The 15,309-nt window shown below is 37.9% G+C and overlaps 1 protein-coding gene across 1 annotated transcript; it reads right to left on the reverse strand.

The window, feature by feature from the left end:
- Window positions 1–1,553: 1,553 nt before the first annotated feature.
- On the reverse strand, window positions 1,554–14,917 carry spoplb (speckle type BTB/POZ protein like b). Its single transcript, XM_063012490.1, has 13 exons — window positions 14,756–14,917; window positions 9,933–10,050; window positions 8,633–8,758; window positions 7,849–7,965; window positions 7,562–7,683; window positions 7,276–7,427; window positions 7,054–7,181; window positions 5,817–5,994; window positions 5,656–5,711; window positions 4,667–4,789; window positions 4,393–4,535; window positions 3,601–3,654; window positions 1,554–2,590 (listed from the first exon to the last, which is right to left on the reverse strand). The coding sequence occupies exons 3-13, from the start codon at window positions 8,657–8,659 to the stop codon at window positions 2,446–2,448; spliced, it is 1,245 nt and encodes a 414-aa protein (XP_062868560.1). The 5' UTR covers window positions 8,660–8,758; window positions 9,933–10,050; window positions 14,756–14,917; the 3' UTR covers window positions 1,554–2,445.
- Window positions 14,918–15,309: the final 392 nt, after the last annotated feature.

A 15,309-nucleotide genomic window follows, 5' to 3' on the forward strand; every position in this document is an offset into this window, starting at 1 on the left:
GCTTTCAATTTTGAGGCAACAGTTTGAGAAAAACCCTTTTATTTTCAGCAGTACTGTCCTCCAGTGCAAAGTGTGGTCCATTAAGCCACAGCCACTTGGTGTGAAGTAACACCAGTGGCTTACACATCATCCCAGTAAACACCTGGTTTGTGAGCTAGGTTATTAGAGCCTAACTACCAATGCTGTTTTGATTGTATGGACACAAATTTAATCAAACAAAAAAGCTGCAAGGTAACTGTCCGACAAACCTATGATGATGTGCCTACATTCTTTAGGCTGAATAGTGTAAACATAAAGCACAGTAATAAGAAATATGTGTATTAATCATGTCTGTGTAGACATCCAGTCAGTGATTTGAATCCTGGATCCCTGCAATAGTTTACCACTGAGCCACCCAAGTGCCAAAACTGCCAAAAAAAAATCTCCTTTAGATATGACTACTTCTGACTTCAAGAGCTCGACCAAGCCAGTGGTACTGGTGAGAGTCACCAAAATCTCTGCGATGGTGGACTAGTACAATAGACTGTTGCATTAACCAAGCATTATTAATAAATGTCAAATCTAGTCAAACTCATTACTATAAACACAGCTAAAAGCTGCACAAAGCCAGTGGTATTCAAACAGATTAAAACCTTGCAGATACTAAATAGTTTTGTATTGATTTTATGTTGATGATTTATGCTTTATCAAGCTCTGAATGGTAATTATATTCCATGTAACTTGTATATTTAAGAGCGTTTCAACCCTTATGTTCTATTTCATCAGGTTCTACATTTTTGGTGTCCCAGAGACCTCAGTGCAGTGTACATCACTTTAATGTTGACCTTTTTCTCAACCCCCTTCACATTATCTTATTAAAACCGAATAGACAGAAATCAATAAAACCTGACGTGGTGGTTAATCCAGCACCACTCGGAAACACAGCAGGGCAGAAATACAACCAGGCCAGGGTGCCAGTCCATTGAAGAGCATCACACCCACACATTTACAACCCCTCCTCCACATATGCCACAATTTAAAGCATTAAATCTACCTTCTGCATGTTCAAGGAGTAAGTGTTCAGAAACGAGATCAAAGCAGCAGAACCACTTTTCTGCTATTTTATGAATTATATTGAGAATTATAAGTTTCTGCCATATTTCAACAAACATTAAAAAATAAAAACATTCCTCCAAATTAAACTGGTTTTTAGATGACTGGGTTTATAACCTCAAATAGAATATAAAATGTGGAGAATAATTATTGCAGTCTAAACAACATGGTTCAACTACATCTTTAACCTTCCCATTCTTAGTCATGTCCAGTTCCTATTGCATTTGCAGCCTCCCCTGCACACACACAAAGGCAAGGGCGGACAAGGGGCAATCACACACCTCTATCTACACATGTGCAGCTACCAACCACTTCTCTGGTCTGAGCAGCAGTGGACTGGCACTTCACAGACACTCAGATGTTGTTTTAGCACGACTTAATGTTGGTCTTCATTTTGCACACACGAATATTGTTCATTTTGCTCAAATTTGTAAATAAGCAAACATGTTGTGCGTTTCGGTTTTAATCTGAAAGCAATAAACCAAAGTTTGTTTTTAAACCAAAGTTTGTTTTTAAACCACAACACATTTTCCAAAACACAAAAAACTCTCATCTGATAAAGCAAAGCTGCTAATCATGGAAAATAAACTCCATACAACAAAAAAAGTCAAAAATAATTTTGTGTGAAAAGGAAAAATGTCTTGTAAACAATATAACAAATCTTCATATTTACCCAAGTTATGTAGGTGCAAAATATCAAGATATTCAGTTCTGCTTTCATGTAATACTCATAATTACATACTCTGAACGAATGCATCACATTTCACCAAGTATTCTAACGCTGAATCTCAGTTAATACTTATGCCCGTCCATATTTACTGGTGTTAAACATACTAGTAAACATTTTTTGCGAACAACATGGGCAACAACATTGTTTTAAAAAAATCGTCAGTGGAAACAATTTCACACTTGATGTGTGGATGATTTGGTGAGTTCACAAACATTTTTCCTGTTTCTTTTATTCCCCTCCAAAATGCCAATATCACAGATAGGGCTTTACCATCCTGGATGCCAGCTAATGTGCCCCGGCGGAGAACGCTTGACGGACGAAGATCCTTTAAAGTCACCTTAAAACTAGGGTGCTATGGAAGAGTTAGTGCAACCTGGACAGGCCTGGAGAGCGTGGGCGTGTCCTGTAAGGCTATTTCTCAAATGACACATCAACTGAGCAGAGTCCAGCCAGCTTGGAGGCAGCCGTTTTTTAAGCAGGTGCCGTCTTCCTCCGCAGTAACCAAAGAGCACCGTGAGTAAGTGCAGTCCTCCAAAAAGGCTCCAGTAAACCAAAGGGAGTGGCAGGGTATAAGGGAGACAGGGCTGGGGGTCATGTCCTTTGAAAATGTTTTGCGGCGGGGGTCAGGACTGCTTTAGTCGTTTCCTGGGCAGGCCGAAGGGAGGGCACTGGGCTGAAGCGAGGGCACGGAAGGCTTCTGCCACTAGGTGAGGATGGGACTGGATCATGGCTTTCCAGCCTGCGGTCTCCATTATGTCTGCGGCATGACTAAAGGATGACACAAGAAACAGAGAAAGTGACTACAGGTTCATTTTCAGCTGGCTGCTGTCATCTGACAGTCTCGCCTCATCACTAAGTTTTTTCAAGGTAGCAGAAATGGAGAGTTTTCACACCAAGCAAGAAGTGTTGATAATCCCTGGTACCAAGTTTGATACCACAGCAAGAGCAGATGCCATAAAGCACAATCTTATATATACACAAGTAAATTAGTATTATTTATTTAGATATTTTACAATGGTTATATTCATGGCAGGAAGGGTAGGTCATTTTTTTATCAGTCTATAGTCCTTATGAAGTGTTTAGTATGTTCTCTCTATGTGCATTCTATTATTGTTTTTATTTTGGCTTGGTTAAATTGTTCTCCATAGTTTTTGGTATTGCGATACATTGTCAATGTCATAAGTATTTAAAGCATTCGATCAGTATATGTTTGATAGAAATTGGTATTTGGCACAAAGTGGGTCATACCTAACAAGATATGGGTGTGTTAAATGTGTGTGTCCAATGCTGCATCTGGTAAAGATCACCTGACAAGTGTGTATGACAGGCATTATTTTAACATGCTGTGAGCTTGGGTGGTGTAATGGTAGGAGCCTGAGTTCCGAGGATTCGAATCCTAGGCTGGGCTTACAAATACAGAAGACACGTGGTGTTATGTGAACCTAACCATTGGGGGATGGGGGTCCCAAGCCCAAATAAATTGGAGGGTTGCACCAGGAGGGGCACCCAGCGTAAACACTGTGCCAAATGAAATATGCAGATGAACGATCCACTGTGGTGACTCCTAACAGGAGTAGTCAAAAGAAATCACACGCTCAAACCTGACGTTAATAATTAGATTCAAATGTTCCTAGGTGCTAACAAACAACAGAATTACTGCAAATCATATAAAAATATAAAGTTTTCAATAAATGGTAGCTACTTTTGTCTAACACTAGGCTATTGTACTATGCAACATAAACCCAGAAGAGCCTTAATTTGAATCCCGGTATACTTACTTGCTATTCCAGTTCTTTCCATCTTTACAGCCCAACTGTCTGAGGACGCTGCATCTGAGGGTGGAAACAGTGTTAAAACAATATTTACATGTACAGCACAGACATGTCACAAGTACAAATACACCCTACATTCTTTTCCTCTTTACTCTGAAAACTCTTGCATATCTTTACAGTATTAAATTAACTCAGTGTGTAAGCATATTTGCGTGCACACACACACAAAAACACACAAACACCTCTGAACCTTTGCCCATAAATTTGGCATATGTTGATACATTTTCAAAATTCTTTCAAATGAACACAGTTGCCATGTATTGTTAATATAAAAATAACATTTATGAAAATGATAATTTCTCAAGCTTGTATTGTAGCTACAAGCTTAGGTTGTGGTGGGCATAATAATTAGATTTATTTATTAGGATTTTAAAATCATGCTTTACACACTTTGGTTACATTCAGAACAGGACAAGGACTTTATAATCACTGGTTACACAAGATTCATCAGTTAAAGTTTTTCATGTCAAACACAGTCATATACAATTTTGTATCTCCAATTCACCTCACTTTCACGTCTTTGGACTGTGGGAAAAAACCCACACAGACACGAGGAGAACATGCAAACTCCACACAAAAAGGACCGGGACTGCTCCACCTGGGGATCGAACCCAGAACCTTCTTGTTCTGAGGCGACAGTGCTACCCACCGAGCAAAAAGGATTTTTAAAATTAAACAATAGCGAGTTATGGGAGAGGTAGTGTGTGTGTGGTTTTAAAAAGGATTTGTTCTGCTTGCCTGTTGATAAAGTCTATGGCTTGTGCTTTGAGCTGTTCGGCACTGTGTAGGTCTGCTAGAATGAGGATGTCTGCCACGTTCTCGACAGACAGACTGTTACACAAAGCCTCCTCACACATCACCTTTAGTCTTTCCAGAGCATACTGCAGAGCGAAAGAGAAGGGCATATTAGCAGACGACATTAAAAATACAGCTGAGTAACAGCAGGGGAAGTTGCCACTGTTACGCCCCCGAGCAAATGTAAATGTAATGAGTACAGTCGCTAGTGCCTTACCTTGTCTGCTGCAGCTAACAGGTGATCGGCCATTTTGTCTAGGTTTGGAGCTTTGCCTGTATAGATGAAAACCATCATCTCCCTAAACACATCTGGTTCAACATCACTGATGTCCACGCGATTCTGGTGGAGTTAAAGAGATAAAAAACGTGAAAAAGGAAACCAGTATAATTACAAGTTTTTTTTGTTTTGTTTTTTTAAACAAAAATGAATTGGTTTTTATGGTACATAACTGCACCATAAACACAAGACTAACACATTGATGGCAAATCATTTGTATTTAACTGTTCAGAAAAGATTTGCAATTTGCAATTTGCAAATTGCAATTTGGCATCTAACTATTTTACTCTTTGCAGACAATTAAGTTTGATTAAGTTCAATTTTGGGGAAGCAGCGTCCAGATTCACTTTGGTTTTAACTCACTAGGCATGACGGTCCTGCCATTTATGTACTGGGGTCATGTTCATAATGTAACTGGTACTTGTGAAGCAGACAGCCTGTACTTGCTTCGTTGACATTAAAACTTAAACAACATGTTTTCAGGTAATTTAATTTTATTTGTTATATTGAAAATCATACAATGATGACCTTTTACAATAATTAAAACCCTCTTACTTAACTGGTTGTTTTCAGTAATTAAGTAGTCGGTTGTGAAACATTTTAAATTAAGTACTGTAGTCAATGTAGCTAATATAACAGAAATCTAAACTGAAATGTAATTAAAGGGAAAGTGGTCAATATTTTAATTAATAATGTTTTTGATAGTATTAAAAATTTACATAACATGTACTTAAGTAAAGTATATAATGAAACATAATTGTTGAAACAATTCCATTAAACTAAAGATAAATTTTTTAGAACCTTTTTAACAGGATTTTTGTTATTCCTACAAAATTTCAAACTTAAGCAAACAGACGTCTTCATAGAGTCATAAAGCAAACAAATCGCTCCAATGTTTTAGCATTTTACACGGTAACTGTTAATCCTACCTTTTTACTTTCCTCCATTCTGTGTTCAAACATGGCATTAAATACTGGCGATCGTGCTGCAAAACAAAATGGAAAGGAAAAAAAAGGTACCAGTGAACAACACGCCTTTAAAAACAACAGAACTATATATATCAAATCAGCATTGTTTACTCAAGCCACACCTGCCAGGATGGATTTGTGTGCTTTAAATTCCTGTCCTCCTACAAACAGGCTGCAGTCCGTAAACCTGGATCCTTCCCACAGGCTGCCCAGGTCATCGGCCAACTGGCACTCTGGCACTTTCAGCATGTTCATGTTGGACTGACCCGAGATGTTCACAGAGTCCTGTACGACACTCACCTACGGGCAGCAGAGAGAGTACTGTTCAACAATGTCTTCACAAACTCTAATCAGTAATGGCAAAACAGCAGCACAGCCAAGCAGAACGTACAACTTAAACTTCATCACCAATGATAACAAAACACATGTACAACTTACTGCCACATCATAGCTGTGAGAAAACGTTTAGTACAGGATTTTTTGAAATAAAATAAGTAGGGGAGAATAAGCTGAAAAAAAAATACAGATCATTATTTGGTACTTTTTTTCCAAGAGGTTTTGTGAAATGCCTTCAAAACCCATTTGCAAGAACATGGGATGTATATTGATTTAGCTAAGAAATCATTTGGACAACTTATTTTTGCATAATGAGTAATTTATCCCAGTCTCAGAGCACACCTTTAATGGAGTTGAGGTCTCACTGGGCCACAGCAGTGTTTCTTTGGCAGGTACCTCAGGGTTACTGTTTTATAAAAAAAAAAAAAAAAAAAAACTCCCACTGTGCTCTGTTAATTTTGACCAGATTTTTTTAAGTGGCAGTTGTAACACCTGGCTGATATGCCTTGCTAGTATTTAAAGTACACACATAAGCCAAAAAAATTGAAGCCAAAAAGCCTGTATTAAGTCCCATATTAAATATCTTCATGACGGACTGACCTGAGCTGTAAGACATGGTCAGTGTTTAAGATTGTTTGCCATCCTTCTCCAGATCAAAATTTGCCAGATTTCGTTTCCTGACTTGCAAGTACTGCATTCTATTTCGATTAGCTCCACTGACAGTATGGTTACAGACCGTACTTAAGTGGTCCCACTTCTCATACTTTCACAGGTGCGAGTGGAAAAGGGTGACAGAGCATCAGGTATAATACAGATAGTTCTGGATTTGGACGAGTGCCGTATTGCACCGTTACTTACCATGACATGAAAATTCAAAATATTTTGACGAGTACTGGCAACTAGCTACTTAAATGGGCAAAACCATCAGTTGGATATGAGTTGTGCTAAAAATGGCATATTTTTGTTGCTAAATATGTGATTCAGGGTAATCTGGAAAATATTTACATGTATTAGTCACAGTACCTCACAAAATAGAGTAAGCTTGTCATCTGGTAGAAGTCCATTAGCTTCATCAAGTAAAAAGTCTCGCCTAATAAACTTTTTAAAGCCCCAATCCTTTCCCTGGACAAAGCGATATGCTCTTTGACTTTCTGTAAGACATAAGCAAAACAAGATTGGTATGTGATACTTCTCATTAAACAAAAACTAGACATTCATTTTTTCCACACACACACAAAATCTTACCCATGGCTTTAGTTTCTTCTCTTTTGGCATTTAATAGAGAAAATTTAAACTTTGCTCTCACTTCACTTTTTGGACAGTTTACAAGCAGTAAGTAGAGAGAGAGGTAATCTTTACTCTCATCATCCAGTCCCTTTGGATTCACTCTTAAGCACCTACAGGGAAAAAAGGAGTTAGAGCATTACATTTTATCTGGCTGGGATTAACTGAGGTGACTATCAGGTTTTGTAAATATTTGAGATTTTGTCTATTCAATATGAAAAAGTAACAATGCTTAGAGTGAGCTTACCACTTCATTTTGTCGTTGGGACCAGAAGAGAAGGTGGAACTTTTAAGCACCTCTCCCATCTCCTCTCGGCAAAAACTGAAGTTGTTTATTGTCCACATGTAGGAGAACTTCACTACTTTAACCTAACAGGTAAGATGTTCCACAAACATATGAACATTTAGGTACGTAAAAAAGAATTTCCAATAAAAATTTATTAATAAATATATGATAGAAAACCACTCAACACCCAGATCAGTATTGAAAAGCAGGCCATGCATCAGACCATTCGTTCTCTGCTACTCTCTCACCTGTGTGTAACACCAGCTCTCTGCCACAGGTCCTGATGTCATCTCCCCCGGAGGAGGGGGGGTTGGGACCCGTGACATGGCCAGCTTTATCCGTTCTCGTCCCTTATGAAGCTTGACCTACACACACAAACATTTAAAGTCAAATAAGATTATTGAATAAAGTGTCTGTCTCATAAGTGCTAAAACTGGGCGCTCGAATGGTACTGTAAAAGTTAAATGCAATAACCCACCACAATTGAGACTTTGGTTTGAGTTTTGACTGTCACAGACACAAGCGTCAATGTCTGAGAGGGAGGGCCAGATTGGGAGGCACCTACTCTAAACAGCAAAGGAATAAAAAGTACTTGCTGTGTTTAACTTAGAACAGTAAAAAAATGAATTCAGAGAAAAGAAATCTAAAAATTAATTTGCCATTCCACTCCAATACACACCAAGCCACCTGCCATAATTTATTTCAAATGACCTATCAATATGTAACTGATTAACACTTGAGTGGTACAGCAGTAAAAGGCGCTAGCCCTTTACAGACACTGGTGCTGTCAGCCCGCAATTAACCATAAGGAGATGCACTTTTTAGTGTGCTTAAAGTGCCGGTCCTAAGCCTGGATAAAATAAGGTTGTGTCAGGAAGGGCATCAGATGTAAAACTGTGCCGAATTAGGTATGCGAACCAGAATGATCTGCTGTCATGACACTTAAATATGGCAGCAGCCAGGGAAAAATTACACATATGTATATACACACACATCATATGACCAAAAACACTGAGTCTGTGTACGTCTTACCTTGTTTTCAGTGGGGAGGTTGCTCATGCCATCACTAAAAGCATGTTAATAAAAGACAGGACTCCACACGATGATCAGATACAGCTTCAACACTGCATGCTGACTTCAGACTCTTCATAGCCCATCCTACACAAACACACACAGATTAAGTGTACTGGTTTAGAAAGTTATGTGGTCTTATATGGTGGTTAAAATGATTAAAATAAAAGATCATTTTCTTCCCCAAAAAGGTCTAAAAGAGGATCCTATTTTGTGTTAATACTAGGTATGTCAGAAATATTAAATACTTTGGAGGTCCCAATACCAAATTAAAAAAATCAATTAATAAATTGTTATTTATTTGTTGTTAATTGTTAAAAAGTTTATTTACATAAAGCGTTCGAGAAAGAGTCAAACATGATACTTTATAAACATATCATGAAACCACGTCTATGTTCTACACAATGCCAACATTGATCTTCTAGATAAGCTTTTTTCATATTTTTGTCATCACAGTAAATTCTAAAAACACTACACTGAAAGTGGTTAATTTAACTTTTGAATTAACTGTTTTGACTATTAAATACTAAAAGCTGGTGTTTTTGTTGAATGAGTAAATGATTTTCCTTGGCTGATTCTGCTAAGAGTCGCCACAACAGATCATTCGTCCACATATTTGATTTGGTACAGTTTTACACCGGACGCCCTCCCTGACGCAACCTTCCTATTTATCCGGCCTTGAAACTGTCACTAAAGGTGCACCAATGTGCCCACCCCCAAATGATTAGGTTCACATAACGTCATACACCTTCTATATGTGTGTGCACAGCCTGGGATTCAAATCCCCAGAACTTAGGCACAGAGGCTCTTATCTTTGTGCTACACTGTTCTTTGTGATTTCTTACTTTCTGTGTTTGGTAGTTATCATATTGGTACCTGTCTACCAATTTGAAGCTTCATTATTAGATCAGTAAACAGTAAAACATGCAATCATGTACAGATTTTATGCTGGGTATCCTAAAAAACACTTAATCAGTATCTGATAAACTTGCAATGAACATACGTCATGTTGGGACATGCACATGACTGTACAGGACATACTGTCTTAAAACCAAGCAACGTCACACCTCACATTTAGCAAGAATAGTGGATGTAATTTTGGAAGCAGATGCTATTCAAAACTGATTTCAGTACTGTATCAATAGTGTTCTGAGCTCTCCTGCTAATGTAATTTCAAACTGTAAATTAAAAAAAAAAATCACAATAGTCCATTTAAAATAATTACTTCTTGTAAAACAAGAATAATTTTTCATACACTCACCACAGTTGGTGCTCCAGAACTAATTAGAAGAAGTAACAGGAAGAATTTGTAGAACTGACAGTACTTGGCAGACAAGTGGAATTTGGAGATGCCACTGCCAACAGTGCCTGAGTGAACCCTGAAAAGAACAATGTAATGTAAATATTAACACAGAGAGTCTTAGCAAGCATGTAAAAACTCCTGTCCTGGCTCCTGCAAATCTTGATCTAAAAGGTTAACACACATATCAAGTGCCATTATAGTTTACTTTGAAATGACCTGTCACCGTTCTGAGTCAGATTTGAGTGTTTATTTTTCCAGGCACTGAAATCTTTACTCTGACTCACTGAGGTTAAAGCACCAGTAAAAGTAAATGCATGAAGGAAAACTGGACCAAGTCTGATATGCAGATGTACCATTCTCAAAGAAACATTTACAACTATGATCTCATCTGATAAAAAATCTTAATGGGGAAAAAACATGTTCAGAACATAAGTTTTGTGATAGTCACCGCCGTGTATTTCAGAGTCACATTAAATACTTATGCATGAGCATTAAAGACTTACATGACTACTGTTTAGCATCAACGCTTCTGTTGGAAAGTACCTATCACAATAAAGCAAAACTAAATAATAAAAAAACTTAAACAACATGGCATTTAACATTAGTTTTGAGTTACTCAGTGAATTCAAAATTTAAACGGAAGGCACAAGTTACCCTCCATTTCACTGTTTACCAACTCAGGAAACATCGATAATTAGGATGTCAAAAACACTCACAGTCGGAAACATCCACGTGCTGATCTTGATATAAACAACCCTGACTACCGAGAACATAGCTCAGCATATGATAAACAACAGCCTACATTCTCTGCATTGATTTAAACCTAATAAATCTGTACCTGTTGTATCTCCTGATACTGTATTGAAGCTGTTTCTGATTTTATCTAAAGCTTTATTTGGCTAATTTGGAACGAACCTTCTTGATAAGATAGCTGCAAAAGGACATTTTCAAATGCCTTTCCCATGTCTATTGCTCTAGCTGGCCCGAAAAGTCTTAAAAAGATAAAATGAAATACATAACTTACATTTTTTGCTGAGAAAAAGAACTAGAACCACCAATTTGAATTACAATTTGCAAGAACCAGCACATTTAAAAGAAACCCAACTTCTGACAAGAACAGAATGCTTTTTTAAGACCATTTCACAGCAAACCTGCTTCTAAAGCATATTTACAATGCGTGACACAGGGCAGTTATATACAGTGTATCACAAAAGTGAGTACACCCCTCACATTTCTGCAGATATTTAAGTATATCTTTTCATGGGACAACACTGACAAAATGACACTTTGACACAATGAAAAGTAGTCTGTGTGCAGCTTATATAACAGTGTAAATTTATTCTTCCCTCAAAATAACTCAATATACAGCCATTAATGTCTAAACCACCGGCAACAAAAGTGAGTACACCCCTTAGTGAAAGTTCCTGAAGTGTCAATATTTTGTGTGGCCACCATTATTTCCCAGAACTGCCTTAACTCTCCTGGGCATGGAGTTTACCAGAGCTTCACAGGTTGCCACTGGAATGCTTTTCCACTCCTCCATGACGACATCACGGAGCTGGCGGATATTCGAGACTTTGCGCTCCTCCACCTTCCGCTTGAGGATGCCCCAAAGATGTTCTATTGGGTTTAGGTCTGGAGACATGCTTGGCCAGTCCATCACCTTTACCCTCAGCCTCTTCAATAAAGCAGTGGTCGTCTTAGAGGTGTGTTTGGGGTCATTATCATGCTGGAACACTGCCCTGCGACCCAGTTTCCGGAGGGAGGGGATCATGCTCTGCTTCAGTATTTCACAGTACATATTGGAGTTCATGTGTCCCTCAATGAAATGTAACTCCCCAACACCTGCTGCACTCATGCAGCCCCAGACCATGGCATTCCCACCACCATGCTTGACTGTAGGCATGACACACTTATCTTTGTACTCCTCACCTGATTGCCGCCACACATGCTTGAGACCATCTGAACCAAACAAATTAATCTTGGTCTCATCAGACCATAGGACATGGTTCCAGTAATCCATGTCCTTTGTTGACATGTCTTCAGCAAACTGTTTGCGGGCTTTCTTGTGTAGAGACTTCAGAAGAGGCTTCCTTCTGGGGTGACAGCCATGCAGACCAATTTAATGTAGTGTGCGGCGTATGGTCTGAGCACTGACAGGCTGACCCCCCACCTTTTCAATCTCTGCAGCAATGCTGACAGCACTCCTGCGCCTATCTTTCAAAGACAGCAGTTGGATGTGACGCTGAGCACGTGCACTCAGCTTCTTTGGACGACCAACGCGAGGTCTGTTCTGAGTGGACCCTGCTCTTTTAAAACGCTGGATGATCTTGGCCACTGTGCTGCAGCTCAGTTTCAGGGTGTTGGCAATCTTCTTGTAGCCTTGGCCATCTTCATGTAGCGCAACAATTCGTCTTTTAAGATCCTCAGAGAGTTCTTTGCCATGAGGTGCCATGTTGGAACTTTCAGTGACCAGTATGAGAGAGTGTGAGAGCTGTACTACTAAATTGAACACACCTGCTCCCTATGCACACCTGAGACCTAGTAACACTAACAAATCACATGACATTTTGGAGGGAAAATGACAAGCAGTGCTCAATTTGGACATTTAGGGGTGTAGTCTCTTAGGGGTGTACTCACTTTTGTTGCCGGTGGTTTAGACATTAATGGCTGTATATTGAGTTATTTTGAGGGAAGAATAAATTTACACTGTTATATAAGCTGCACACAGACTACTTTTCATTGTGTCAAAGTGTCATTTTGCCAGTGTTGTCCCATGAAAAGATATACTTAAATATCTGCAGAAATGTGAGGGGTGTACTCACTTTTGTGATACACTGTATGTATTTCATATAACCAAGCTTTTTAATCTACAGCAACAGCACAGAGAATAAACCCAACCCAGAATTAAAAACACTAGGTCTTGTTTCAATGGAATTCCATGCTTCAGTACTCTTGGTGTGCAAAAGACAGACAATTTACATATGCTGTGAACTGATTTACATATTTGTTGATTTGGTATTTACCTTAAGCCCACATGAAGGTAATAAAATAAAAGAAAAACTTAAACATGCTGGATGTTAACTGTGAGAGAGAGGCTTCCAGTCCAACTGTTTGTAATTATAGCTGCCTGGTGTGAACAGAGACACTATGCATAATGACACTATATTGTAAATTTAGGGTTATAGACAAAAAACTTAATCAACATGGTAGTCTGGGAAAATGGGAAATTAAAAGTACAAAAAAAGGTTGCCATGCCATTTCATAGTGGACATTTCTAAGAAAACAAAGCACATACAAAACCTTAATTTTAATATTGTTATGTTTAATTTTTATTGTTGGCCTGACAACCTTTCGTAATATTTAAAAATGATGAAACAAACTTGAAGTGAACATCATTATGTAAAGCAGAGTGATGTTCACTCTGCCAATTTTATTATTTCCAAATACTGGCACAGATATTAGGGAAAAGACCCTTAAAAAGAGTGCATAATGCCACCCTGCCACCCTTTCTGTGTTTTGACTTGGGCGACATCCCAAATCACATACTATTACCATTAAAATGAGACCACTGGTGACACACTACTTGGTCTGCATTTTGTGCACAGATTTTGCTAGAATTAAGCCAATTTAAAAGAAAGCTCAGACTACTAGGTCACACGCATAGAAAACTTATTATTGGACTAAAATCCAGTCAGGGTTACTTCTGGAAATCGGATATCTACACTCTATAGATTTCAGTTATTGTATATGATGTTTACATGAGAACTTAAGTACCCAGAAGGTTATTTAATAGCTAGTAATCAGATAATAATCAGATCACCAGTGTGCAGGTAATTGTACTGACATACAGTACTTATTGTAATCAATTGTGTCCTATTTCCACAGATGATGTTTTATAACAGCCAACATCACACTTAATTGAAATGTGTAATAATAAGAGATCTAGAATAGGCCACCATATCAATCGCATCGAATTACTACAACCATTAGAGAAAATGTACAATAATTGTTGTTATGATTTTTTTTCTTTCACATACCATATGTTAACAGTTTTATTGCTGATCTTTTTATTGTCTTTTGCTTCTAGTCCATGTGTTGGAACAGCAAACTTGGGCGACAAAACTTACTACCAATTATTAAGCCTTTTATAACCACAAAAATAAATAAACATTTATTATGAATTCAAAGCCGAATCAGTAACAGTTGAAGTCTGGTTACCAACTAACCCTTTTATTAGAGAAGTAGAAATAAAATGCCCTGGTTCAAGCTGAAACGAGTTTGGCAGCAACTGAGACAAGTTTGAACTTTTATGCAGTGCTGATGGCAGCCAGATTATCATACCAGCTAATGTGCTACATCCAGTTAGCTTCATCCAACTAACTTTTGACCAAAATAAAACCCCGTCGCCTCGAAAACAAAATAAAATACGTACAAAAGACTAATTCATGAATACATATATCGCATTAATTCGTTTATAAAACTACCGAATATTCAAAATCTGACGAAACTGAGCAAGAGAGTGGAAAAGTACATAACAAGCATAGCGAGCGAGCTAGCCTGGCCTACATTTTATGCACGGCCTCAAAACAAACTATCCACCGAAAACACAACCTTGCCAACAATTTCATTTTTCGACAAACCAAAAATTGATATCCAACTAAGCAAATATAGCCCGTTTAAATCAACAACAATGAGATGTAGTTGTGAAGAAAACGACGAGGCTTTCAAGCTTTGTGTCAGCGAACAGAGCGGCGTTACAAGAAAAATCTTTTACAAACCTCCGAGTCACTCCTCACAATAGAACTGGGTAGACTGGGAGAGTTTTGGTCACGCTAAATCTGATGTGAAAATCTAAAAGTTGTGCTCAGAGAGGGAACTTTAGGTCCTTTGTTAGGGTAAGAAGTGCTTTTCTGCCTTTCAAAACAGCTCTGCACATAGCGGCGTCTGCAGGGCTATCAGAGCGCACTGCGCATGCGCGCCCAAAGCAGCACTCTCTCAGAACTTCCTCATGAAATCGTCCAGGTTCGAACTGAAACTAGTACTAATCTTTATATACATATTAAACTAGTACTAATCTTTATATAAATATTAAACTAGTACTAATCTTTATATAAATATTAAACTAGTACTAATCTTTATATACATATTAAACTAGTACTAATCTTTATATACATATTAAACTAGTACTAATCTTTAAATAATATTAAACTAGTACTAATCTTTATATAAATATTAAACTAGTACTAATCTTTATATACATATTAAACTAGTACTAATCTTTATATACATATTAAACTAGTACTAATCTTTATATACATATTAAACTAGTACT

This window comes from Trichomycterus rosablanca, chromosome 17 (assembly GCF_030014385.1).
Source record: "Trichomycterus rosablanca isolate fTriRos1 chromosome 17, fTriRos1.hap1, whole genome shotgun sequence".
Lineage (NCBI taxonomy): Eukaryota > Metazoa > Chordata > Actinopteri > Siluriformes > Trichomycteridae > Trichomycterus > Trichomycterus rosablanca.

Coding starts and splice junctions, on each gene's coding strand:
- spoplb (XM_063012490.1), bottom strand. CDS start 8,659: ATGAGCAACCTCCCCACTGAAAACAAG. Junction 5,995..7,053: donor AGCTTACTCTATTTTGTGAG/GTACTGTGACTA, acceptor TGCTGCCCGTAG/GTGAGTGTCGTACAGGACTC. Junction 4,790..5,655: donor GAATGGAGGAAAGTAAAAAG/GTAGGATTAACA, acceptor TAACTCCACCAG/AATCGCGTGGACATCAGTGA.